The following is a 27,139-nucleotide window of genomic DNA, read 5'->3' on the forward strand; positions in this document are numbered from 1 at the left end:
GCTGGGATTATAGGCACGTGCCACCACGCCCAGCTAATTTTTGTATTTTTAGTAGAGATGGGGTTTCACCATGTTGGCCAGGATGGTCTCCATCTCCTGACCTTGTGATCTGCCCACCTCGGCCTCCCAAAGTACTGGGATTACAGGTGTGAGCCACTACACTTGGCCTGAAAGTTTTTATTATACACAAACTCAACAGTTAATAGTATAAGCCAAGTGCTAAAAGTAGTATTACTGGGTAATATTTGTTGAAATCTGTATCACGTATTGTGCTCAGCATTTATGTGCATTAACTAACTTTATTCTTGAAATAATCTTACGAAGTAGGGAAACTAAGGATCAGGGAAGGCAAGCCATTTGCCCAAGGTCACACAGCCAGAGCCTGTGTGTTGCTAGCCACCTTCTCCTGCCTTCCACATCTTTGGACTGGGACTGAGAGTTACATGGAGGCAGAGTTTCGTTCATACCCATATCCTAAAAGGGTCCATTCATGGCCAGGTAGACACAGAACTAATGTACCCACACAATTATTCAAAAAATTAACTACCAAGTATACATGTGTGCCCTCTTGCAAATGTGCACATTCATTCACATGCAGATCTCTTTCTGGGCCTGAGGAGCCCAGGAGCAGGAGGCCCCACCCCAAACAAGCGCCTGCTCGCAGCTTCCTGGAACAGTCTGTGGCTAGGCCAGCAAGCTTAGACTCGACCAGAGACCCGTGGCTTCCTGCTTTGTTGGGGCACAGGCTGGACCTTCTCCAGAGGCTTCAGCAGACCCCGCCCTCACCCCAGGCTTTGATTCTGCCTTGGCGTTAAAACTAGTAACTAATGTGTCTTGACTTTTGTCTATATACCAGGCACTGTGCTGAGTACATTAACATGCATGATCTTATGTAGTCTCCATAAAACCCTGTGAATATGAATGCAATACTCTTAATAGCCCTCTCTTACAGATGAAAAAACGGAGGTTCAGGGACATTGAGTAACTTAAGGTTAAACAGGTAGCAAGCGGTGGAACTGTGACTTGAACTCTAACAGTCAGATTCGTAAGTGACCACAGCTCTTTCCAGAAGCACAGTCGGGAGGAAAGAACCTGGTTCTAATTCTCACCCTGTGGCTTTGGGCAAGTCTCTTTCTTTCTTTGGGACTTCATTTTCCAGCTTCCAAAAGGAGGGAATGATCATGAAAGTCTCTTTGAGCATTCATTCTGTCACTGCTTTTCCTAAGCCTGGATTCTTCCATTTTTCAACAGTATTGACTGAGCCTGGTTCTATACCAGACACTGTTCTAGGCACTAGGGAATTCATCTGTGAATAAGATACACAGAGCTCCTCTCTTCGTGGAGTCCAGTGTCAAGTGAGAAGACGGTTATTAAACAAATAAACAAGAAAATACTGGGTAGTGATATGTGTCATGAAGAAAATAGGGCAAAGTGATAAAGAGGGTAATTGGCAGGAAGGCTACTCCAAACGGGGGCTCAGGAAGTGACATTTAAGCTGAAAGCTGGATGACAAGAAGGAACTATCCATGTGAGAATCTTAAGAGAGACAGTAAATGCAAAGGCCCTGAGGCAGGTCCCAGTTTTGTGTGGCTGCAGCTTGTGAACTGGAGAAGCAGCATGGGCCCAGATGGTGCAGGGGCCTTCCAGTCCTGGGTAAGGAGTTTCTATTTTAATCTAAGTGCTAGGAGAAGCCACTGGAAAATTTTAAGCAGGTAAGTCGTATGAATTGATGTATGTTTACACAAGATGTTTTAAAATAGTCCCTGGGTGTCGTGAGCTGGGGGTGGGGTAATGCAAGGAGCCCAACATGTCTCTGTGCCCTGCAAGCCTGTTCACCCATCTGGACCTGGGGCCAGGAAACAGCTGCCACAGACACTGTTCCCTCCCTCAGCAAACTACTCCCCAGGTGTGCAGGTCCTACAGCCTAGGCAGGCCATGGGGACCAAACTGCCATCCAAGGGTGCATTCTCTCTGCATTTTAGCCTCCTCCAGGGAGACCCCTCCCCTTCCCCTTCCCTACAGCTCATCTTAACGGCGCCTGCGCTGCTGCTGCTGCGAGGCGCCTGTGAAGCCACTTAGCAGAGTATCTTGCTGGGGCCTGCCCAACACGGTGCTGATCCGGTGAACAGGAAGCTCTCCACACAGCAGGGCAGGCAGGGCTGGGAGACTGCGTGCACCCTGGGCTCGCAGAGCTGTGGAGCCAGTGGACCTGGGACCGGGGTGAGGACTCTTTCCCTTGGGGTTTCAACTTCAAAAGCAATGCCATTCTGCAGGGGTTGAGAGCCGAGAGACTCAGGGTCCCCTTCTGCTTGTGGTGGCTGGGTCAGGGGTAGGGTGACTGTGGCTTTTGCCTGGGGCTGGCCCCATGGTGGGCTTAAGCATGGGGGGACAGTAGGGGCAGGCAGGGTGGGAAATGTACAGCAGCTCTTTCTGCCACTAGCTTTCGGACCTTGAGTGAAGAATCTGCCTCCTTCCTGCCCTCTCCTTTCTGAGATGCATGGGCTTAGGGCACCACCAACAGAATCTCAAGAGTCGGGAGGCAGGTGGTAGGGAAGCTGGAAGGGTGGGACATGCTGAAATTATTCTCTGTCACAGGCCTTCAGACCCCGAGTTAGACAGACTTTTCTATTCCTGCCTCCATCTGGAGATGCTGTCAGCAGGATCTTGGGGAACCCCGTGTCCAGTTCACGCAGGACTCTGGGAAGACAGGGCTCCAAGCCTCTCCTTCCCCGCTTGCCTTGGAAGTTTAACTCTTCCTTGCCTTTGAAGAGCATGGCAACTGGAAAATCAAGTCTGGCCAGTTTCATCCAGGAATGCTCCAGCACATCTGGCTGGCAGCCACGAAGCTCCTAGAAATCAAGGCTTCCAGGGACAGGTCAGGCATCAGCCCTGTGCACTAGCCTTACACGTGGCCCTGCCAAACCCTGCCCCGCTCCCCCTGCCCCTTGCCCCATCTGGTCCTGATGAGTCTCACATTTTCACACAGGCTGGAGTTCAGGGATGGGCTCTGTGGGAAACAGCAAGGGTCTAAGTGAGGCAAAGCATTTATTTATGATTAATTCAACAAGAACTAACTCCCAGGGACTAGTTCTTACCTGGCCACACACTGTGTGACTTGGAGCCTGACCGATCTCGACTTTGGGGCTCTATTTCCCCATCTATGATGGAAAACAGGGACAGAACCCCATCATCTCTAGTGTCCATTTCAATTCAGACATTCCAGAAGCCAGGGAGTTTTCGTGCTCCAGGTTACAAGATGAGTCAGAATCATGCCCGGTCTATAAGGGACATGTGGTGAAACAGGTACAGATAGGGGCAGAGAGGCAGCCTGGTCTGTGCAAGGAGCTCCCACTAGCTATAAGGCCCTGGGCAGCTCCCTTCTTTTTATGAACCTTAGTTTTCTAGTATCAATAATGGCTGATATTAAGTTAGAACTGACAATAAACCAGGCACCCAATAAGTCATTTACCTTTATTATTTCACTTAATTTTCACAGCAATCCTACAAGATTGATAATTTTCTTGGCCTTATTCTACAGAAGGTGAAATGAAGTTTCACCGAGGTTAAATAACTTGCTGTAAAAGTCACCCACCTAGCAAATGATGGAGGCAGGGCTGAGAGCCAGGCAGCCTGATGCCAGGCCTGGGATCTTGGTCCCTTTGCTTTTCTGCAGCCTCTGCATGTGGGGAAATAGCTCAGTTTGGCTAGATCTCAGCCCTAACGGAAGGGCCTTGTAGGATGGAGAGAGAGAAGAATAGTTTAGAACAAGATTGCTAAACTTGGTTCCTGGCTAAGAGCTTGGACCATCTCACCATCATCCAAGGAGCCACAGAAAGTTTTTGGGAAAAAGAGTAAGAGTTCAGGCCTCTGTTCTAGCTGCTGAGTGCCTTTGAGGGTGCATTCTGACTAGTCTGTTATTTTTCAGCCACGGGGTTTCTCAACCATGGCACTATTGGCACTGGGGCTGGGTAATTCTGTTGCAGGGCTGATACGGTTTGGCTGTGTTCCTACCCAAAGCTCATCTTGAATTGTAGCTCCCATAATCCCCCTGTATCATGGGAGGGATCCAGTGGAAGGTAATTGAATCATGGGGGCGGGTTGTTCTTGTGCTGTTCTCTTGAAAGTGAATAAGGCTCAAGAGAGCTGATGGTTTTATAAAGGGGAGTTCCCTGTACATGCGCTCTTGCCTGCTGCCATGTAAGACGTGCCTTTGCTTTTCTTTTGCTTTCTGCCATGATTGTGGGGCCTCTCCAGTCATGTGGAACTATGAGTCCATTAAACCTCTTTTCTTTACAAATTACCCAGTCTCAGCTATGTCTTTATTCTCAGTGTGAGAACTGACTAATACAAAGGCACCGTCCTACGCATTGTAGGATATTTAGCAGCGTCCCCGGCCTCTACCTGCCAGATCCTATTAGCATCACCACTCCCAAGCTGGGACAGCCAAAAATACCTTCAGACATTGCCAAGTGTCCCTTCAGGGTCAAAATCAGCTCCAGTTAAGAACCGCAGCAGTAGAAACCATTTTTTTTTCGCCTAACTTGCACTCTGTCTTTCTTTTTCTGCCCAGGGTTTCGGGAGTTTTCCACCATGACTATTGCCCTGCTGGGTTTTGCCATATTCTTGTTCCATTGTGCAACCTGTGAGAAGCCTCTAGACGGGATTCTCTCCTCCTCTGCTTGGCACTTCACACACTCCCATTACAATGCCACCATCTATGAAAACTCTTCTCCCAAGACCTATGTGGAGAGCTTGGAGAAAATGGGCATCTACCTCGCAGAGCCACAGTGGGCAGTGAGGTACCGGATCATCTCTGGGGATGTGGCCAATGTATTTAAAACTGAGGAGTATGTGGTGGGCAACTTCTGCTTCCTGAGAATAAGGACAAAGAGCAGCAACACAGCTCTTCTGAACAGAGAAGTGCGAGACAGCTACACCCTCATCATCCAAGCCACAGAGAAGACCTTGGAGTTGGAAGCTTTGACCCGCGTGGTGGTCCACATCCTGGACCAGAACGACCTGAAGCCACTCTTCTCCCCACCTTCGTACAGAGTCACCATCTCTGAGGACACGCCCCTGAAGAGCCCCATCTGCAAGGTGACTGCCACAGATGCTGATCTAGGCCAGAATGCTGAGTTCTATTATAACTTTAACACGAGGTCAGAGATGTTTGCCATCCACCCCACCAGTGGCGTGGTCACTGTGGCTGGGAAGCTTAACGTCACCTGGCGAGGGAAGCACGAGCTCCAGGTGCTGGCTGTGGACCGCATGCGGAAAATCTCTGAGGGCAACGGGTTTGGCAGCCTGGCTGCACTCGTCGTTCATGTGGAGCCTGCCCTCAGGAAGCCCCCAGCCATTGCTTCGGTGGTGGTGGCTCCACCAGATAGCAATGATGATACCACCTATGCCACTGTACTGGTCGATGCAAACAGCTCAGGAGCTGAAGTGGAGTCAGTGGAAGTTGTTGGTGGTGACCCTGGGAAGCACTTCAAAGCCATCAAGTCTTACGCCCGGAGCAATGAGTTCAGTTTGGTGTCTGTCAAAGACATCAACTGGATGGAATACCTTCACGGGTTTAACCTCAGTCTCCAGGCCAGGAGTGGGAGTGGCCCTTATTTTTATTCCCAGATCAGGGGCTTTCACCTACCACCTTCCAAACTGGCTTCCCTCAAATTCGAGAAGGCTGTTTACAGAGTGCAGCTTAGTGAATTTTCCCCTCCCGGCAGCCGTGTGGTGATGGTGAGAGTCACTCCAGCCTTCCCCAACCTGCAGTATGTCCTAAAGCCATCTTCAGAGAATTTAGGATTTAAACTTAATGCTCGAACAGGGTTGATCACCACCACGAAGCTCATGGACTTCCACGACAGAGCCCACTATCAGCTACACATCAGAACCTCACCAGGCCAGGCCTCCACCGTGGTGGTCATTGACATTGTGGACTGCAACAACCATGCCCCCGTCTTCAACAGGTCTTCCTATGATGGCACCTTGGATGAGAACATCCCTCCAGGCACCAGTGTGTTGGCTGTGACTGCCACTGACCAGGATCATAGGGAGAACGGCTATGTCACCTATTCCATTGCGGGACCAAAAGCTTTGCCATTTTCTATCGACCCTTATCTGGGGATCATCTCCACCTCCAAACCCATGGACTATGAACTCATGAAAAGAATTTATACCTTCCGGGTACGAGCATCAGACTGGGGATCCCCTTTTCGCCGGGAGAAAGAAGTGTCCATTTTTCTTCAGCTCAGGAACTTGAATGACAACCAGCCTATGTTTGAAGAGGTCAACTGCACTGGGTCTATCTGCCAAGACTGGCCAGTAGGGAAATCAATAATGACTATGTCGGCCATAGATGTGGATGAGCTTCAGAACCTAAAATATGAGATTGTATCAGGCAATGAACTAGAGTATTTTGATCTAAATCATTTCTCCGGAGTGATATCCCTCAAACGCTCTTTTATGAATCTTACTGCTGGTCAACCCGCCAGCTATTCCCTGCAAATTACAGCCTCAGATGGCAAACACTATGCCTCACCCACAACGTTGAATATTACTGTGGTGAAGGACCCTCATTTTGAAGTTCCTATAACATGTGATAAAACAGGGGTATTGACACAATTCACAAAGACTATCCTCCACTCTATTGGGCTTCAGAACCAGGAGTCCGGTGATGAGGAATTCACTTCTTTAAGCACATATCAGATTAATCATTACACCCCCCAGTTTGAAGACCACTTCCCCCAATCCATTGATGTCCTTGAGAGTGTTCCTGTCAACACCTCCTTGGCCCGCCTAGCAGCCACTGACCCTGATGCTGATTTTAATGGCAAACTGGTCTATGTGATTGCAGATGGCAATGAGGAGGGCTGCTTTGACATAGAGCTGGAGACAGGGCTACTCACTATAGCTGCTCCCTTGGACTACGAAACCACCAATTTCTATATTCTCAATGTAACAGTATATGACCTGGGCACTCCCCAGAAGTCCTCCTGGAAGCTGCTGACAGTGAATGTGAAAGACTGGAATGACAACGCACCCAGATTTCCTCCTGGTGGGTACCAGTTAAGCATCTCGGAAGACACAGAAGTTGGAACCACAATTGCAGAGCTGACAACCAAAGATGCTGACTCAGAAGACAATGGGAGGGTTCGCTACGCCCTGCTAAGCCCCACAGAGAAGTTCTCCCTCCACCCTCTCACTGGGGAACTGGTCGTTACAGGACACCTGGACCGCGAATCAGAACCTCAGTACATACTCAAAGTGGAGGCCAGGGATCAGCCCAGAAAAGGCCACCAGCTCTTCTCTGTCACTGACCTGATAGTCACATTGGAGGATGTCAATGACAACTCTCCCCAGTGCATCACAGAACTCAAAAGGCTGAAGGTCCCAGAGGACCTGCCCCCTGGGACTGTCTTGACATTTCTGGATGCCTCTGATCCTGACCTGGGCCCTGCAGGTGAAGTGAGATATGTTCTGATGGATGATGCCCATGGGACCTTCCGGGTGGACCTGACAACAGGGGCGCTCAGTCTGGAGAGAGAGCTGGACTTTGAGAGACGAGCTGGGTACAATCTGAGCCTGTGGGCCAGTGATAGTGGGAGGCCCCTGGCCCGCAGGACCCTCTGCCATGTGGAGGTGATCGTTCTGGATGTGAATGAGAATCTCTACCCTCCCCACTTTGCCTCCTTCGTGCACCAGGGCCAGGTGCAGGAGAACAGCCCCTCGGGAACTCAGGTGATGGTAGTGGCTGCCCACGACGATGACAGTGGCTTGGATGGGGAGCTCCAGTACTTCCTGCGTGCTGGCACTGGGCTAGCAGCCTTCAGCATCAACCAAGACACAGGTACTGGGAGTGGGGTAGGATGGGGCGCCAGGGCCGGGGGTAGATGGGCTGAAGGAAAAAGAAGTCAGGCTGCAGGCTGAAATGAAAGGCAATAAATAGGGATTATTTTTCCTGTGTATTTTATTTTAAATTAATTTTTACTGGAAATATATATTTCTATATATGTGCATATAGACATACACATATATGCACATATATTACATATTCTGTATATTAAAGTGATACATCCGATTATAAATTTTTTATATAAAATTTAACATGAGTTCTCCCCCGTGTTCTTTCTCCCCAGATATAATCTTTATTAACAGTTTGGCTTATTATCTTCTAAAGTTTCTTTCTTTTTATCTTATATGTGATATTTTATTTTATTGTTATGAAAATATAATAGATACTATTATAAAATTTACTTTTTTCACATCATATAACATCAAGACATTTTATTTGTTAGTTCATTTGTTTTTATTGAAATCATATTATTCTACCATATAGGCATAATATTCTTATTTATATACTTTTACTTATATGCATGAGTCTCTACAGGAAAAAATTCTTTTTTTTTGAGACAAAGTTTTACTCTGTCGCCCAGGCTGGAGTGAAATGGTGCAATCTTGGCTCACTGCAACCTCTGCCCCCCACCCACCCCGAGTTCAAGCGATTCTCCTGCCTCAGGCTCCCAAGTAGCTGGGATTACAGGCGCCCACCACCATGCCCGGCTAACTTTTGTATTTTTAGTAGAGATGGGGTTTCTCCATGTTGGCCAGGCTGGTCTCAACCTCCTGACCTCAGGTGATCCACCCAACTTGGCCTCCCAAAGTGCTAAGATTACAGGTTTGAGCCATCACGTCCAGTCAAAAAATTCTTAAAAATGAAGTTTCTAGGTCAGAGGATAATGTACATTTTCTGTGTTAATAACTAATTCCAAAATTGCTCTTCAAAAAGGTGACACAACCACCTTCCTTTTTTTAAGTTTCAAGGAAAATAAGTGCAAGTCAGGACTTTTTGAGTGCTCACTACTGTTAAGGCCCTATCTAGGTACTGGGGGAGATTGAAAGTAAAGGAAGATCACTGCTTTCAAGGAGTTTGAAATTTGGTGGGTCATTTATTTCCACCAAACCAAGTTGTAATAACTTGTTCTCAGTGTTGGCTTTCAACAACCTTTGTCTCTTAATCTAATTAAGCTGTTTATTTAGAAAGAGCATTAGATTAAGGGTCAGTCCCAGACCTAGTTCTTCCACATACTTGCTACATAATCTTGGTCAAGTCGTGCTACCTCTCTGAGCCTCAGTTTCCCCAGCTGTCATCTCTGTCATGCTGTGGCTGTGAGCATGGACCACATCCTCTCACACAGGCCCTGCCAGTGCAGTGTGATCCATGAGAGCTTGGGGTGTAAGCTTCTTTTGCACATTCTTGGACCCTCGACTTCTAGAACAGTGCTAGCCCATAGCAAGCAATTGGTGGAGGAAACGAACGAAAGAATGAAGCTCAGCCCCTTAAAATCATGAAAATGGTGGAGAAAAGAACAGCAGTTTATTCATCAAATCCCCAACCCTGAAACTGATAATCTACCAGGACATAAAGGGTGAAGGAAACAGTTCAAGGACAACTATAAGAAAACCTCACTTGCAGAATGTGAAATAAATCAATGGAGCTTGGTTAAGTAGTCAAGAGAAGGTAGATAAACTACTACTGTCTTCTGAAAACCCTACATATGCCCACCTGCTAAAGGCATGGACCGATTTTAGCAGAGGAAGGCTCTGAGAGGTTCTAGGATAAGGATGTTAATTCCCCTGTGTTCAACTCGGCATCTCCCACATTATACGGTAGAAGCAGTTCCTTCTTTTCACAGAAAACCGACTTATTAATATCCTCTCCACTGTGCAGTTTGTGGAATGGTGGGTAAGGGCGATTTCTAAAGCCACTTTGAGCTCTAAAGTATTTTGGGTTTGCTGACTTACTGTCTCTAGGAATGATTCAGACTCTGGCACCCCTGGACCGAGAATTTGCGCCTTACTACTGGTTGACGGTACTAGCAGTGGACAGGGGTTCTGTGCCCCTCTCTTCTGTAACTGAAGTTTACATTGAGGTTACGGATGCCAATGACAACCCACCCCAGATGTCCCGAGCTGTGTTTTACCCCTCCATCCAGGAGGATGCTCCCGTGGGCACCTCTGTGCTTCAACTGGATGCCTCGGACCCAGACTCTAGCTCCAAAGGGAAACTGTCTTTCAACATTACCAGCGGGAACCACATGGGATTCTTTAATATTCACCCTGTTACAGGTAAGGATCCAAAAAAACTGGGTGAACAGGGATCTCTACAATGGGGGTTCTCAAATTGTGGGCCCCAATCAGCACCATCAGCATTACCATGAACTTGGAAATTCAAATTCTCCAATCCCACCTTAGACCCACTGAATCAAAATTTCGAGGGTGAGGCTCAGCAATCTGTGTTTTCACAAGGCATGCAGGGGATTCTGATGTGTTTAAAATGTGTGCTGACATTTGGCAACGCTGTTCTACAAAGTCCATCTCTGGGAAAATGAAAAGGACCTGTCATCATGTTTCCTTCCCTGGGGCCCAAGGAAGCAGGTTGCCCATTGGTCAAGCTGGGACTAGTTCAGACCTCCAAGAGGTCCCAACCTGACTCCTGAGTCACAAGCCACAGGTTAAATTCCTTAACCCTAGTTCCAGACTGATCTCAACCCTGCCCAGAGTGGTGGCAATGTGAATCCACTTATGTTGTCAACTATCTCAGTAGCACCTGCCCAAAGCCTTCTGGGACAAGGATGGTGGGTGGTTGGGAGAAATCCAGAGGTCAGCTGGCAGCAGTGAGTCAGATGTTTCCCATAGAGGTGTTTTGTTTGATTTGCTTAAGCTTCAAACAATTAATTTTTCAAGTTGGCAACCAACACTTGAAACTTGGAAAATTCCACAAAACAGTTCAGACTTCTGGTTGTTTTTTTAAAATGGAAGGATCGGGCCACACTGTCTTCATAGTCCCGCTGGGCCACAATGGACAGGAACTGACAGCAGCTCCCTTTGTAGACCTGGCACAGGTGCTCTGGTCCATGCAGTTCCTACCATCCGCTTTGTGTTATTCCTCGCCTGCGTCCCTCATTGACGCCACCTGCTGGCTTTCCTTGGTGCTGCAATGTGTGAGCCCTGTCCCACTACTGCAGAGGCTTCTTAAAAGCCGCATCTTCCTCTTTGGGGATGAACAACAATCCTATTGTAGAGAAGGCTAACATTTTCCCCATGGAACCCAACATCCTTTTTCCCATCTCAAGCAATTTACTCTTGTCCGAGAAGGATGGAACCTGGTGCGACTGGAGGAAGGGAAGAATGCAAGCAGGCAATTCCTTGATTCTTAAGACAAAAGGGAGCCAGGAGGGGGTTAAGGTTGGGAGTCCTGGTGCAGAGGGGCGGGTGAGATATAAGTTCCTATTTGCCTGCTAACATTTGTTGCCAACCTTTCCTGTTAACCTTTGACCTCGTGGTGTGGAGTAGTTCTAGGAGGAGGATGCTTTTCTCCTGGAAAACAGGCTGAAGCTGCCTTTCTACCTGGGCCCACCCTGTCCCTCTCTCTTCAGAAGTGGGAATAGATCTCTCACCTAAGGCATTAACTTTTCAGCTTCTTCCAAATCCTTGTTCTGTTTACTATCAACGGTTCACTGACAGTAGGTCTGGCAGGATGCCCTAGTGGGCAGAGACATTCTTAGCCTTTCTGCAGTTGAAGGGAAGGAATCTTTATTAGCATGAACATTTTCTAAAGTAGAACTAATTACCAATGCACCCCTGTCTACCTTTCTCATCACCACTTTTACTTTGTTCCACTTCCCTACTTGGATGCCTTGGATGGTTTCCCTGTACCCTTAAGATAAAGTCAGTAAGCCAGGCACAGTGGTTCATGCCTGTAATCCCAGCACTTGGGGAGGCTGAGGCAGGAGGATCACTTGAGCCCAGGAGTTCGGAGCTGCCTGGGTGACATGGCAAGACCTCATCTCTACAAAACATAAAAAATTAGCCTGGCGTGATGGTGTGTACCTGAAGTCCCAGCTACTCAGGAGGCTGAGGTAGCAAGATGGCTTGTGCCTGGGAGGTCGAGGCTGCAGTGAGTCATGATCACACCACTGTTCTCCAGCCTGGGTGACAGAACAAGACCCAGTCTCAAAAAAAAAAAAAAAAAAAGATAAAGTCAGATCCTGCTGTGCTGTGTCCTGCCAACCCGTGCCTGGTCTACCCTTGCTGACCTCTGGCCTCATCTTGCCCCTCTCCTGCTGCCCCTCCCCATGTTCCAGCCACATGGCCTGCCTCAGTTGGGGACCCTTCCATGCAGGACTTTGCATGTGCTGTTCTCTCTAGCAGGTGACTCTTCTCTCCTTTTGTCTGGTTAACTCCCGCTTTTCTTTCAGATTTAAGCCCAGCTGTTCTTTCCTTAGAGAAGCTTTTCCTGATACCCTAACACACTTTCCAGCACCACCTACTCCTTTTTGTGACACTTATCATGCAGGACGTTATATTCACTTGTGTGATTATGCCACTAATCATCCGTGTCTTTCACTAGACTTCAGAGCTTCCTGAGAAAAGGGACCCTAACTGTTGGTGCCCACCAGAATTTCTTCAGTACCTGTCACACAGTAGGAGCTCAACAAATAATTGCCAAATTGATGAATGAATCTCTGCCAGCATCCACAATGTTTTGTTAAGCCGAAGATTCATTCACATACTCAGCAAATGTTTAAAGGTGTCTGCCCTTGCCAAGCTTCTAAACAATATGCTGTGGAGTTATATGAAGATAATAAAACACAGCTTCAGGTCTTGAGAAATTCGGTCCATCAGAAGCATGAAGATTTGAATATAAACACGATAGAACAAGTTTGAAAGAGCATAATATTATAAAATATGTGTAGATGCAGGGCCCTGGCCACTCAGAAAAAAGAGGAAGCTGCTCTGTGTGGTGGATCTGCAAGGGCTTCCTGGAACAGGGGTAGTTATGCTGAGCTGAGGGGTGGGAGGATTTTGAGAGACAGCAGTCCGGGAGAGCACATGGGCTAGGATGATGACACAGGTGCCATCTGGGAGGGAGGAAGACCCTGATCTTGTTGAAGACAATGCAGGTAGATGGACTTTTATCTCAGTTCCACCACTCATTAATAAGTCACTTGGGAAAATGACTTATCTGCTCTATGCTTGAGTTTTCTCACCAGTGAAATGGAGATTATAATAGAGACCACCTGAGCTGTTGTGAGGACTTGATGAGTTAATATATGGAGATGTAGAAAGAGCTTAGCTGAACGCTTGTGCATGCAAGAGCTCCATGCGGGTTGGCTCTTTGATGCTGCAGGAGGGAAGAAGAGGAAGATGAAGGTGGAAATGGGGCAAGACCTAGATGGCGGTGACTCAGGATAAGACGAGTTAAAGATCAGGAATCTGTCAGAGGTGGAGTCAACAACAGTTGGAAAACTGTTGGATGAGAAAAGATAAAGGGTCAAATATGGGTCTGAGATAGGGTGTTGGGGAAGCATTTGTTTGGAGGAGAAAAATGGCAAGAGTGAATGAAGTCTACTGAGTGCCGCCTCATCCAGGAAGGGCGAGGGTTTTCTATGCACCTTAGTGAATGTGCACACAGCCCTATGGAGGTGGATCTGCAATGTCCCCATTCTATTCAGGCGCTTCCTGGGAACCCCGACACCAACTTCAGAGAGGAGGATGAGGATGAGAATAGGGGCCACTGTGCAAGAAGCCACAGGGCATTGATTCCAGAGGCATAGGACTTTAGAAGGTCGGGGAAGGCAGTGATGAGAAGCAGAAGGAGAAAAGAAAACCCAATAGGATAGGGGAGAGAAGGGGGTGGAGAGAGAGGGAGGGAGGGAGAGAGAGAGAGAGAGAGAGATTCAGAGACACAAACGGAGAAGGGAGAGAGGAAGAGCTGGAAGGCAAGAGAGGAGGAGGACAGTGAAGGAGAGACATAGAAAAGAACAGAGCAAAGGGAGAGGAAAGAAGGGCAGGGAGGAAAGGAAGGGACGGAGCCAGATGGAAGGCTTACCTGCCAAGACCCCCTAGTCCTTGTGCTCTTCCTGGGGGACCCCGGGCCCTAGGCCCTTCCCCATGAGGCCCCTCAGCTTGGGGCCGAGCTGGGACAATATCCACACCCTCCCATTGCACAGGAGTGTGTTTTTCCTTCCTCTCGTCCTCCTCCTTTGACTGGAAGGGCGCCTGAGTGTGGAGATTTTCAGAAGCCTTCTCAATCTCTCCCATGCCAACCTGCAGTTAGGGAAGAAAAAGCTGGAATGACTTGTGTTCAACTGCCACAAGGCAAGAACATGCCTCCAGCCTAGCCCACATCCTCACACCACACTCCCATTGCCATGACTCGAGTCTCTGGAGCAGCACGGAATCCTTGTTCCCCTCCCTGAGCTCCAAGCTCTGTCACTGAGCCCCCCCAGGAAACCTCTGGGCTCTTCACTGAGCTTCTTTTTCTACACTTAATTCCATGATCTCAATCACTTCGTCACCTAAACAAGATCAAGAAACTTGTGAAAGTGTTCAGATGGTCCATTGACCTCTACCAATAGCTCTGCTTTCATTTATGAGAACTTCCACAGCAGCCATGGCTTGGGATGACCTTCTGGGTCCCTAAAAACCACGACCTCAACTTCCCTGAATCTTATAGAGCTAGGAACTTCTCTGCCCAACTTCTTCAATTACTGAGAGGGGCCCAGAGGAGCCCTTCTCTGAATAGAGAAGGGCTGCCCCAGTCTGTCATGGGAAGAGCCAGTACCAGGACCCTGGTGAATAACAATACTAATAAATGGGAAAAATGCTACCACTTTATGGTTTCTCTGAAACTGAAGGCAATAGTTGTTATTTCTGTTCTAGCTCCTGACAAACTGCCTTGGTTGTTGTTGTTGTTGATGGAGTCTCGCTCTGTCACCCAGGCTATAGTGCAGCGGCATGATCTCGGCTCACTGCAACCTCCACCTCCTAGATTCAAGCAATTCTCCTGTCTCAGCCTCCTGAGTAGCTGGGACTACAGACACCCGCCCTGACGCCTGGCTAATATTTTTGTATTTTTAGTAAAGACGGGGTTTCACCATATTGGTCAGGCTGGTCTTGAACTCCTGACCTCAGGTGATCCACTCACCTTGGCCTCCTCAAGTGCTGGGATAACAGGCGTGAGCCACTGCACCTGGATGACAAACTGCCTTTTTTACTCAATATATTGTGTGTAGCATTTCCCTGACTACAACATGTGTTTTGAATAGTTGCTTAAGATTCCTTTTTATGTAAAATGTATACAACTCTTCCCTTATATGGATTGTGTCCAATTATTTGCTTTTTAAAACATGGCTATGGTGAACATCTTATATAATCACCTACTCAGATATATGCACTGACTTCTTTAGAATAAATCCCTTCAAGTGGGGTGAGAAGTTCACAATTTAAGCTAAAAAGACATTAATGATCACCCAATTCAACTCCTCCTTTTGTAGAGGAGGTTGGGGTTGAATAGGTGGAGAAATAAGCAGGAGCTTTCTGGAGTCAATACGAGGCGCAGAGGGAGTTAGTCGGTTCCCTGGAAGGAAGCTGAGGCTGGAGCTGGGGTTTGGCAGAGCCATAGGAGGGGAAGAGAGAGGCTGAGTCAGGGGGCAGTATCCTTCCTGGAGGCCTCCCAATCCCAAAGACCCTGATTGCTTCCCCAGACCCACCATGACCCTAACCCACTCCCGTCCCAACATATGAATTCTCAGAATTAAATTGGCTGTTAGGACTTTTTCGGATGTAAAGACAGAAACCCAAGGCAGGTTGGCTGAGTCAATAAAAGACATTTGTTTTCTTACTTTACAGAGAATTTCAGACATAGTATGGCTGCAAGCACAGCTGTAGTCAGTGTTCGAAGACTTAATGAAGGCTCTGCCTCCACCCATCTCTTGGCCTCTTTTCTCTGAGTGGCTCTATCCCAGGAGTCCCTCCTCTTGTTGCTGTCAGGTTTCTTCCTGTCCTCTCAGCATACCAGCAGTGAAAAAGTCTGTTTCTAGAGCTCTTGCAAAAGTCCCAGAATTGATTCTCACCAGACAGACTGGTCTATTACAGAGCCAGGTGCGAGGGCCAGGGGGCTAGTCCGTGCTGACTGACTATGCTTGGGCTATAAACTTCTCCTCAGGTGGGTCAGCCTCACCCCAGATGACAAAGGACTAAAATTAGGAATGGCGTGGTTCCCCCTCAGGAGAACTGGGGTTCGTTTTTTGAAAGAAGAGGGAATGAATGATGAGCAGAAGACATCCAGATGCAAACATGTTCCATAGATTTTAGTGACAAGGAACCAAAACTGCATCACAGCAGTGCTGACGTTGACCCTTGTGCACCAGTAACCCTGCTGGTTGCTTCCAGTGGGCAACCATCCTGACCGGGGAGGCTGCCCGTGGTGGGCTGATTGCTGAAGTCTTGCTGTATCACCCCTGCCTAATAGTGAGAGCAGGAAGTAGCTGAAAACTTCACTTGACACACTGTCTCTGCCGTTCTCTCCCACCTTCTCACTTCCCCCTCCTTTTCTCCCTACCTTCATTTCCCCTTAGTGTTCTGTTTCTTCTCAGCCTACAGAGAAGTCATATTCCAATAGATCCATGATAAGTTGAAAATATTGTCAGTCAAAACTGTGTTTAAACACCGAACCTACAGAACATAATAGCTTAGCCTTGCCTACCTTATATGTTCTCAGAACACTTGCATTAGCCTACAGAGAAGCAAAATCATCTAACAGAAAGCCTATTTTATAATAAAGTATTAAATATTTCAATATGTCAGTATTTTTACTCCTTCAGTATTTGTACTCAATACCTCAGTATTTGAATATCGAAGTGAAGGTAAAAAACAGAAATGTATGGGTACTTGAAGTAAGGTTTGTACTGAATGTGTATCACTTTCACACAATGATAAAGCAGGAAATTTTGAGTTGAACTATCCTAAGTCAGGGATGGTCTTTACTTGTTCTTCAAAGATCAAAAGAATTTTTATCTGAGATTTGAATGTAATTCTTGAACTTGCCCCAGTAAAGTGTCCCTGAAGCCTTTTGCTCATGTCTCTCCCCTACCATCCCTCTCCCAGGTCTCCTATCTACAGCCCGGCAGCTGGACAGAGAGAACAAGGATGAACACATCCTGGAGGTAAGTAATGGTGGTGAATCCATCCACTGGGTTTGAATGCCTCCTACAGAAGGTGATTTATGGAGCCACGTTAGGCCTTGGAGCCACGTGCATGTCTAGCACTATGGCTGAGGAGGGTCTGGGCTCAGGGAGGAGGATATACGTGAGCTGGACCTTGCTGAATGATCCTTGGATCTTCGCTAGTTCCTCAGTGCTGAGAAGGAAAGGAGTCTGAAACTGTGTCCAGGCTGGGCAGGGACCATTGACTGATTAGTAATGCCTGCAGGGAGTGAAGGAGAAAGGGGAGCAGGACACATGCTCTGTGTACTTACTGAGTTTGGTCCATCCCTCCCGACCCAGGGAGACAGAATCATTCAAGGTCAAATGCTAGGTCAGTAGCAGAGCCAGGATGAAAACCAGACCTGTGCCTTCTAGATCTATGCTCTTTCTAGGATGCCTCTAAAATCACATAGGCATTCCTGGTGCCTGTTCCAATGAAAGGCTTTGGTTAGTGACCTAGAGGGAGTTAAATCAGAAGAGAATAATATCAGGTGGAAATCTAACTATTTTCCTCCTGAGCTGTCCTTCACTGATGATCTCTTGTAGTTTTAAAGGCATAAGGAGGGAGGAATACATATTCCTCAGCAGGAAGTAAATTTTGCCTTTGATACTTCCAGGATCTGCACATTCTTTTTCCTTTGGTAAGAAACAGGTATGATTTGCCAGGTGTGGTGGCTCACGCCTGTAATTCCAGCACTTTGGGAGGCTGAGGCAAGCAGATCACTTAAGGTCAGGAGTTTGAGACTAGCCTGGCCAACATGATGAAATCCTGTCTCTACTAAAAATACAAAAATTAGCCAGGCGTGGTGGCATGTGCTTGAAATCCCAGCTACCCGGGAGGCTGAGGCAGGAGAATCGCTTGAACTGGGGAGGCAGAGGTTGCAGTGAGCCGAGATTGTGCCACTGCACTCAAGCCTGGGTGACAGAGCTAGACTCAGTGAAAGAAAAAAAGAAAGAAAAAAAGGAAGAAAGGAAGGAAGGAAAGGAAAAAAGGAAGGGAAAGGAAGGAAGGGAGGGAGGGAGGAAGGGAGGGAGGGAGGCAGGGAGGGAAGGAAGGAAGGAAGGAAGGAAGGAAGGAAGGAAGGAAGGAAGGAAAGAAGGAAGGAAAGAGGTATTATTAGTAAGCAGTTGCCAAATGGCCTTCTAGAATTCCTAGGGACTGAAAGCATTCTCCACCGTTCAATAACAGATATTTACCTCTAAACACCAAATGTTTTTAAAATTCTGAGCCATTTCAGGTGGAAATCATCACATCATCTGATGTGATGCCCTTGCAGCTATTGGTGCATGTGATTATTTGCCCCTGCATTAAATAGCTATTGGTTCTGAAATGGTTTTGGGGCCTTTCCTCACTCTGGATTTCATTGCATGCATCAGACCATGTGTCTGACTCAAAAAGTACCACTCATTCCCTCATAAACACCTTCTCATTTGTTTTCTCTAATCTTGAGCAGCTTAAGGAAGCCAGAGAACTAAGATTAGAAACACAAGCAAATAACAAGTAGGTAGTCTCTGAGAAATGGCCCGTGGGTTGTCCCACATAAAGAACACCAGCTTTTGTCTAGAGACTCTGACTCTGTCTTCTTCCAGTTCTTCCTATTTCCTTTCACTGTTTTCACTGGCTTTCCCATGGGCAAAGTTACCAGAGAGCTCAGTTCCAAGTAAGTGACGTTACAATAATAGAAAGCACAAGCATATACCAAAGAACAAACTGACTAATATTTCTAGGTTGTTAAAAGTGGTGACAGGGCTGTGGTGGGTGGCAAAATATAGTCACTAATTTGCAATTGTCAGCTCAGGTGCTCATGCTCAATTCTGCCCCCAGGTGACTGTGCTGGACAACGGGGAGCCTCCACTAAAGTCCACCTCCAGGGTGGTGGTAGGCATCTTGGACGTCAATGACAATCCACCTGTATTCTCCCACAAGCTCTTCAATGTCCGCCTTCCAGAGAGGCTGAGCCCAGTGTCCCCTGGGCCTGTGTACAGGCTGGTGGCTTCAGACCTGGACGAGGGTCTTAATGGCAGAGTCACCTACAGTATCGAGGAAAGCGATGAGGAGGGCTTCAGTATCGATCCTGTTACAGGTGTGGTGTCATCCAGCAGCATTTTTACAGCTGGAGAGTACAACATCCTAACGGTGAGCAGACAGATGGAAGCCACGGAGGGAGGAGTGGCACGCTTGTTAGGGACCGTCTTTGAGAATTCAGGGGGAGGGAGACAGCCCGCCAGCATGAGGGACGTGGTACTCTCCTTCCTGGCCTTCTCCCAGAGAAACTGGGAGTCCCAGCTTCAGCCAAAGAATCAAATTCTGGGTCCTTCTCTTTGAGGGCAATACAATTTTTGCCTGGGAAATCCCCTCTATTCTTAGAAGGGTTTTGTGAGAGTCACAGAGGTTTTGGAAGCAATAAGCCTGGGTTCCAGTCCTACTACTGCCATTTTACACCTGTGTGACCTTGGACAAGTCATTTAACCTTTGTTTTATCATTTGTAAAATGGAGATAGGAACATTTTTCTTGTGAAAAGCCAATATATCAAGTAGGTAGTGCATGGGTGCTTGTATCAGTCAGCCTGACTTCAACCCCAGTTTCATTGCTAGCCAAGCATTCATCTGGTAGGCGAATCTACCACGATGAGCCCTAGTTTCTTCTTGTGAAAGAGAGATGATGGTTTCCAGTTTCATCCGTGAAACTGTCATTCTCAGCAAACTGACACAAGAACAGAAAACCAAACACTGCATGTTCTCATTCATAAGTAGATGTTGAACAATGAGAACACACGGACACAGAGAAGGGAACGTCACACACCGGGGCCTGGCGGATGCAGGGCTAGGAGAGGAGTGGTAGGAGGCGGGGGATTGGGGAGGGACAGCATCAGGTGAAATATCTAATGTAGATGAAGGGGCAATGGAGGCAGCAAACCACCACCATGGCATGTGTGTACCTATGTAACAAACCTGCACGATCTGCACACACATGTACCCCAGAACTTAATATAATAATAAAGAGAGATGACAATAGAACCTCTTCCAGGGTTATTGTGAGAATTAAATCAGATATTATACACAAATCTCTTAGAATAAGGCCTGATAATAGTGAGTGTCCAAAAAATTCTAGCTTGTTAGGTTTATGGTAGTAGGGAAAAGCAAAGGGCATATGTATGTAAAGTCCAGTTTAGGAAGTAGCACATAGTGAGTCTTCAGTTAACAGTGGCATTTATGATTTTTATACTAACCATGAGATTCTTGAGCACAGGTTATATGTCTTGTTCGCCACCATGCCTGCAGCTACTGGCAGGGTGCCTGTTTACAGCAAGCCCTCAAGCGTGCATCAAATGGATGAACGACTGGACAAGAGGCCAGCTTGGTCAGAATCACAGGACGCTCTGGTTCCTGTCCTGGCTGCTTGGGCCTTCTTGTCTCTTGGTCCTAACCCTCAGTTTTGGTGTTGGCCCCTTTCAGATCAAGGCAACAGACAATGGGCAGCCACCACTCTCAGCCAGTGTCCGGCTACACATTGAGTGGATCCCTCGGCCTCGGCCGTCCTCCATTCCCCTGGCCTTTGATGAGACCCACTACAGCTTTACGGTCATGGAGACGGACCCTGTGAACCACATGGTGGGGGTCATCAGTGTAGAGGGCAGACCTGGCCTCTTCTGGTTCAACATCTCAGGTGAGGCGAGGCCAAGGGCCCAATGAGGGCCAGCCACTCCCATCCTTATACACTAGCTCGTTTTCCTGCTACAGTCCTTCTGACCCTTCTCAAGGTCAGGCTCCTTGGCAGCCCCTCTTTCGGCCCTGAGTGAGGACTCCCTCTTTACTGCTTCTCTGGGAGCACAGGCAGTAAGAATGCCACGTCTGCCAAGTTTTCCTTTCACTCCACCCACAATCTCTAACCCCACCCAGAGCTGGCAGTGTCTCAGTTACTCCAAGAGCCTGGGAGAGCCAAGATGGTCCAGAAAGATCCAGAGCAGAAAGCACATGCTTGGTGTTCCTTTTTCTGCCTCAATGTGAAAATCATAGTTGACAGTGACCCTGCCATCAGCTATGCCCTGGGGCCATGCTCAGTGTTCTGGCTCCAGGTTTCGCCCTTGAGATCAGGGGAAAATGCCCATTCTCATTCCAGGAGGCACTTGGATCTGGGTTCTAATGGCCTTCTCTGAAATTCCTCTCTGTCTCTAAACCAAGGCTTTGTTTCAACATCTGGAGGTCACAGAACCCTTCAGGAATCTGGTGAATGCTTAGGTCCTCTTCCCAGCAAGTTGCGTACACAAACACACACAAATGTAAATCTGCATACAATGTAGAGGATTTATAGGCTCTCTGAAATCCATCCAGGGATTCCAGGTTAAAAATCTTTGGAGAGTGTCCGCACCCACTGAACATGGAGTCCTAGTACAGAGTTTTCCATCCTGGCTAAGAGTAGGATGGAATATATGCACCTGACCCAATCTTTGAAACTCCTGTACTTACTTCCAGTTCTGGTTTACTGCCCTTTTTTTTTTTTTTTTTTTTTTTTTTGAGATGGAGTTTCACTCCTGTTGTCCTGGCTAGAGTGTAATGGCATGATCTCGGCTCACCACAACCTCTGCCTCCAGGGTTCAAGCGATTTTCGTGCCTTAGCCTCCCGAATAACTGGGGTTACAAGCATATGCCACCACGCTTGGCTAATTTTTGTGTTATTGGTAGAGATGGGGTTTCTTCATGTTGGTCAGGCTGGTTTTGAACTCCTGACCTTAAGTGATTCGCACCCACTTGGCCTCCCAAAGTGCGGGGATTACAGGTGTGAGCCACCGTGCCCAGCTGGTTTACTGTTCTTTCTTTTAATTGTTTGACTTTTTTTTCTTTAATGCCAAATTAACGCATGTACCCTCTAAAACATTTCAAAAACACAAATGGGCTGGGCACAGTGGCTCACGCCTGTAATCCCAGCTACTTGAGAGGCTGAAGCAGGAGGATCACTTGAGGCTGAGTGCAAGGTTTCAGTGAGCTATGATTGCACCATGCACTCCAGCCTGGGTGGCAGAGCGGGACCCTGTCTATAAGTAAGTAAATAAGCACACACAAATGAATGCAGAGAAGAAAATAAAAGTCACCTAAAGTTCCACCAATCAGAAGATAATCCACTGTTATAATTTTGATGTGTTTCTTTCTTGTCATTTTTATTTTACATACACACACACACACACATACACACACACGTACACACACATGCCCTTAGGGTTATATTAAAATATGGTTTTATAATATTTTAAAATGTAATTTGTCATGAACATATTTGCGTGTCGCTAAACATATTTTTATATACTAGACATTTAAAAAGCTTCATGGTATTTTACATTTGGATTCTTATAGTTTATTAATCAATTTGATTTATTAATCAAATTCAAATAAAAATAACTTGACAGCAATTTGACAGAATAAATTACACTTTTGGGGACTCCCTGGGGGAATATACCACAACCTGTCTCCCAGATCTTGTGCTGTTTCTGAATAGAGTCTTAGAATCCCTGACTCAGGTTCCTCCTTGAATGCCCACAGTCCTGCCAGCCAAGGTTGGCATTTACCACCACGTCCTCTAAGCCTGACAACCAAAGCCCATCTTCTGCTATGCTGTCTAAATCACTGAGGTTGTGTGTGCTTTCTCCCCACCCCCACTCTAGGTGGGGATAAGGACATGGACTTTGACATTGAGAAGACCACAGGCAGCATCATCATTGCCAGGCCTCTTGATACCAGGAGGAGGTCGAGCTATAACTTGACTGTCGCGGTGACAGATGGGTCCCGCACCATTGCCACCCAGGTTAGAGGCCTCAGTTGGGGATCCCTGTGTTGAGAGGGGAGGGAAGGTCTCCTTGGTTGCGGTGAGACTACAGAGGTTTTCTGTGGATGTGGTGTTCCTCAAGGAACACTGAATTTAGAGTCAAGATTCTTGTCTAATACACTCTCTGCTTCTGTGATGCTGGGAGAATTCTTGCTCCCAATCTAGATCTATCTGTAATCAGGGGGTTGTTTAAATAAGCAGTTTTAATTAAAGATAGAGTACCGTGGGCAACCATGGGTATAGGGGGATGATGGTTGGGTAAGTGGGGCTCTGAATTTCTATTCTGGCTTCAGCCAGGATTTTATCTTTTTCTTATATTTGGACTTCACACAACATTACCATTGATGGAAAGACTATTCAGGAAAATTTCTGTTTTTGAAAAACACTAGACTCTGCAGCATCTGAAGGTCTTTTGACTTTGAAATACTATCATTCATTCAACAAATATTTATCAAGTGATTGCTGAGTGACAGACACTGTGCTAGGCCCGGATGGTACAGGGAGGTCCAGGCCGACCTGGCTCGCAGTGTACCTTCTCCCTGACTTCCCTCTCTAGGTCCATGTCTTCATGATTGCCAACATTAACCACCATCGACCCCAGTTTCTGGAAACTCATTATGAAGTCAGAGTTCCTCAGGACACCCTGCCCGGGGTGGAGCTCCTCCGAGTTCAGGCCATAGATCAAGACAAGGGCAAAGGCCTCATCTATACCATACATGGCAGCCAAGACCCAGGAAGTGCCAGTCTCTTCCAGCTGGACCCCAGCAGTGGTGTTCTGGTAACAGTGGGGAAATTGGACCTGGGCTCAGGGCCCTCCCAGCACACACTGACAGTCATGGTGAGTAAGTGGAAAAATTGGGTGAGAATATGCTTGCATGTAGATGTGTGGGGGTGGACACGCTTAGAGACGTGCTGAAGGTCCTCCTTCCCCTAGTGAGCCAGGTGTACCGATGCCCATACGGACCATCCATGAGACAGAGTTGTGACATTTCACAGCTGGCCAAGGGCACCTTCCATAAGGGATGCCTGGGAGTGAAGGTAGAGATGGGACAGCTGCCAAGGAAACTCCTGTCAACCTTGGTTCTCACTAGACTCACCCAAATATTCCCTAAGAGCTCTCTCCCTGCTCAGTGACTTCATGACACAATGTGGATTCACATAGTGTCAGAGCTGGAAGGGACACGGAGCCCCTCCCGCTGAGAGCAAGGATTAGGTCAGGCCAGCAAGGCATGCAGGACACAAAATGTAAGAGGACTCACTCTCTGGGCCATGTGCTTGCGTTTCTACGACCCCAGGAGTCAGCGCCTCTTTACATTTTGCACCCTGCTTGCCTCACTTGCCTCCCCGTAGTTCTATCCCTGACCCTGCTCATTTGTCTCATCTTATACCTGAGATCAACAGAGAAAGACAGACTTGCTCACTGTCATCCAGTTATTTATGATGGAACCAGGATCAGAGTCTGGCCTCCTGTCTTAAAGATCAGGGTTCTTATGTGCTAATTTATCATCCTCTGGGCATATAATATGTATTCAAGGCTCTGAGAAGTCCTGCAACAAAGAAAACCGATTTCATTTAATTCAGTGCTCCCCACATTTACGTGACCATATAATTTTTTTCCTGCATAACATGTTAACGACTTGAAGAATGGATATTCTCTGAGTTGTAATTTGGAAAACACTGCTTCTTTGCCTATTTCTGCCTTTCTCCTAAAATAGAATTATCAATTAAAATAGCTAAGCCTGGGAATCACTGACTGATAAATTTACATAAAAGAAGAAAAAGAGCATAGATTAGAACAATATTTAAAAGAATATGGAGAGTTAGTTACCATTGGGCATATTTTAAATTGACATTCTAGTTCATTGACCTTACCCTAACTCTGTCTCCTCCTATTCCATTTGCTGCTCACCCAATTACCCCTTTGGGTTCTTAGGTCCGAGACCAGGAAATACCCATTAAGAGGAACTTTGTATGGGTGACCATTCATGTGGAGAATGGAAACCTCCACCCACCCCGCTTCACCCAGCTCCATTATGAGGCAAGTATTCCTGACACCACAGCCCCCGGCACAGAGCTGCTGCAGGTCCGAGCCATGGATGCTGACCAGGGAGCCAATGCTGAGGTCCGCTACAGCCTCCTGAAAGGTGAGAGGCTGGGCCATGAGTTCAGAGGATGGGTCAAGATGCTTTAGAAATAAAGGAAAGTACTAGAGGCATGAATCTTCAAATTAATTACCAGGCTCATGAAGTCTTGGCAAACAATAATTCTAGAGCATTCCCTGGGATTACCTAATTAATGCACTTCCAAAGATAGTAATAACAGTAACTAAGGACCACTCATGTTGTGGGAGAATTTGCATATATATTATATAAACCCACCAATGACCAAATATGTAGAAGATATTTATGAAGTCCATGCAACATTTAATAATGTAATAGCTTCACACATGTATGTTAGAATATTTTGTAAGTTGTATGGCTTAGTTTTAGAAGTAATTTTAATTTTCTGATAAGGCTGCACAGTGATTTAGTATCTATCTTACAGGTTTCTTCATCTCAAAAATGGGAATCATCTTACCTGTGATAGAAAGTCATTGCAAAAATTAAAAGAGAAAATGTATGTTAACACATGTTGTAAATTGAAATACAAATGCCAGAGGCTAGTACTTTCATTGATAAGTGTTAATTATAAGCAATTGCTATAACAAAAGTGATAATATCCAGTATCCAACTAATTATTTATGATAATTTGTAACAATTATAATACCTAATTAATGATATTTAATAGTAATAATTATATTTAATAATTAATACTTCATAGAGCTAGTTGCTATGAGAAACAAAGATGAGCATAATTTGCTGTCTGCCCTTGCAAGATCTAACGTTCATTTACTGCATGCCAGTAGCTTGTACGGTAGCTACTGGTTGCCATATCACAGAAGTCTATTCACCCCTGAAGAAGAATACGGGTTATAATGCATTGCTTGCTTTTTGTGATTTATGAAATGAAATCACATCTTTTATCTCATTGACAACCTCACTGATGGAGATAATGACTTTATATTCCAGATAAGACTAGTTTTAAGATATTCTTCTGATATAGAAGTAACACATGCTCATTTTTGAAAACATGAAAAGCACAGGAATGTATAAAGAACACAACCCACAGCCGTAATTTTCATCACCCTAAAATGATTATTTTCTGCTTTTCCCTCTCATCTTCCCTTATGCATATTTTTGTAATATTGAGATCATAATGAATATACAGTTTTGTGCCCTGATTTATTTATCTCAGCAGTATTATATTACATAATAAATTATCATCAGGATTACATCCAGGTTGGTAACTTAGCTGCTTTTAACGGAATCACTTTAAAACAGCTATTTACTCATTAAAACCATGTTCTTTGACTGAATTTAGCCGTTATATGACAAATCACCTAACCAGTCAGCTGGAGAAGGGCTTCAAAGGTGGAGGAATCAGATTGAAAGTTTTATGACAAAACTTAGCCATTTGCTTTGTCATTGAAATAATAAAATTTGCACCCATGTGATAGAGGGCATAAGACTTGTAAAGTGCAATAGTTTCTCAAGTGTAAGGCTTGTACCTGTGGTGGTGAGCAAAGCAATTCAAGCATTACTCAGTTATGGCATCAAAAGGTAATTGGGCATGGAGAAAGCACTCCTCTTTAAATTACTCCCTGAGAAAATGAAGAACAAAGTCTCTGTTGGGTACTAGAATGTCTATTAGTCTTCTCTAGCACCTGCCACTCTTTGTTTACCAAAAAAAAAAAAAAAAAAAAAAAAAAAGATAGCTCACAGGCTCAGACCTTTGGCAAGCAGTATCTTGATTTTAATGGGGTATTTTTTCTTTGACTTCTTTTTATGGTAACTTCTGATTTATGGAAAGCAATATGGTGTTTTTATTCAAAGAAGCAACATAGATTTACCTTTAAAAATATTTATCAAATTTTAAGAGTGAATTAATTTAAAGGAAAACATCAATTTATTAATAGTGTAAAATAGCATAGGCAATGGATGGATATTGAAAAAATTACAAAGATGACGTGAGAATGCCTAAAGTTTAGGAAATACAGGCGTGGTGCAAAGGCATTTGCTCAGAAGCCTAGAGATACAGGTGTTCTATACAATCAAAGCTATTAAAAATTATGTAAAAATGTAGCCAGGCATAATGGCTTACACCTATAATCCCAGCAGAGGCTGAGGCTGGAGAACCTCTTGAACCCTGGAGTTTGAGGCTACAGTGAGC

At 46.1% G+C, this 27,139-nt stretch overlaps 1 protein-coding gene across 4 annotated transcripts in view; it reads left to right on the forward strand.

Moving 5' to 3' along the window:
• FAT2 (FAT atypical cadherin 2) overlaps positions 1-27,139 on the forward strand; it is an 87,689-nt gene that overhangs the window by 18,110 nt on the left and 42,440 nt on the right. For all 4 annotated transcript variants that reach the window (XM_032259832.1, XM_032259833.1, XM_032259830.1 and 1 more), the window contains exons 2-9: positions 4,571-7,849; positions 9,814-10,128; positions 16,954-17,012; positions 18,877-19,188; positions 20,509-20,719; positions 22,710-22,849; positions 23,427-23,708; positions 24,804-25,014. In XM_032259832.1, the coding sequence (XP_032115723.1) occupies positions 4,591-7,849; positions 9,814-10,128; positions 16,954-17,012; positions 18,877-19,188; positions 20,509-20,719; positions 22,710-22,849; positions 23,427-23,708; positions 24,804-25,014 (4,789 nt within the window). In that variant the 5' untranslated portion in view covers positions 4,571-4,590. The remainder of the gene's footprint in view (positions 1-4,570; positions 7,850-9,813; positions 10,129-16,953; positions 17,013-18,876; positions 19,189-20,508; positions 20,720-22,709; positions 22,850-23,426; positions 23,709-24,803; positions 25,015-27,139) is intronic.

Source organism: Sapajus apella, unplaced genomic scaffold (assembly GCF_009761245.1).
Source record: "Sapajus apella isolate SASKATOON/1434 unplaced genomic scaffold, GSC_monkey_1.0 scaffold112, whole genome shotgun sequence".
Taxonomy (NCBI): Eukaryota; Metazoa; Chordata; class Mammalia; order Primates; family Cebidae; genus Sapajus; species Sapajus apella.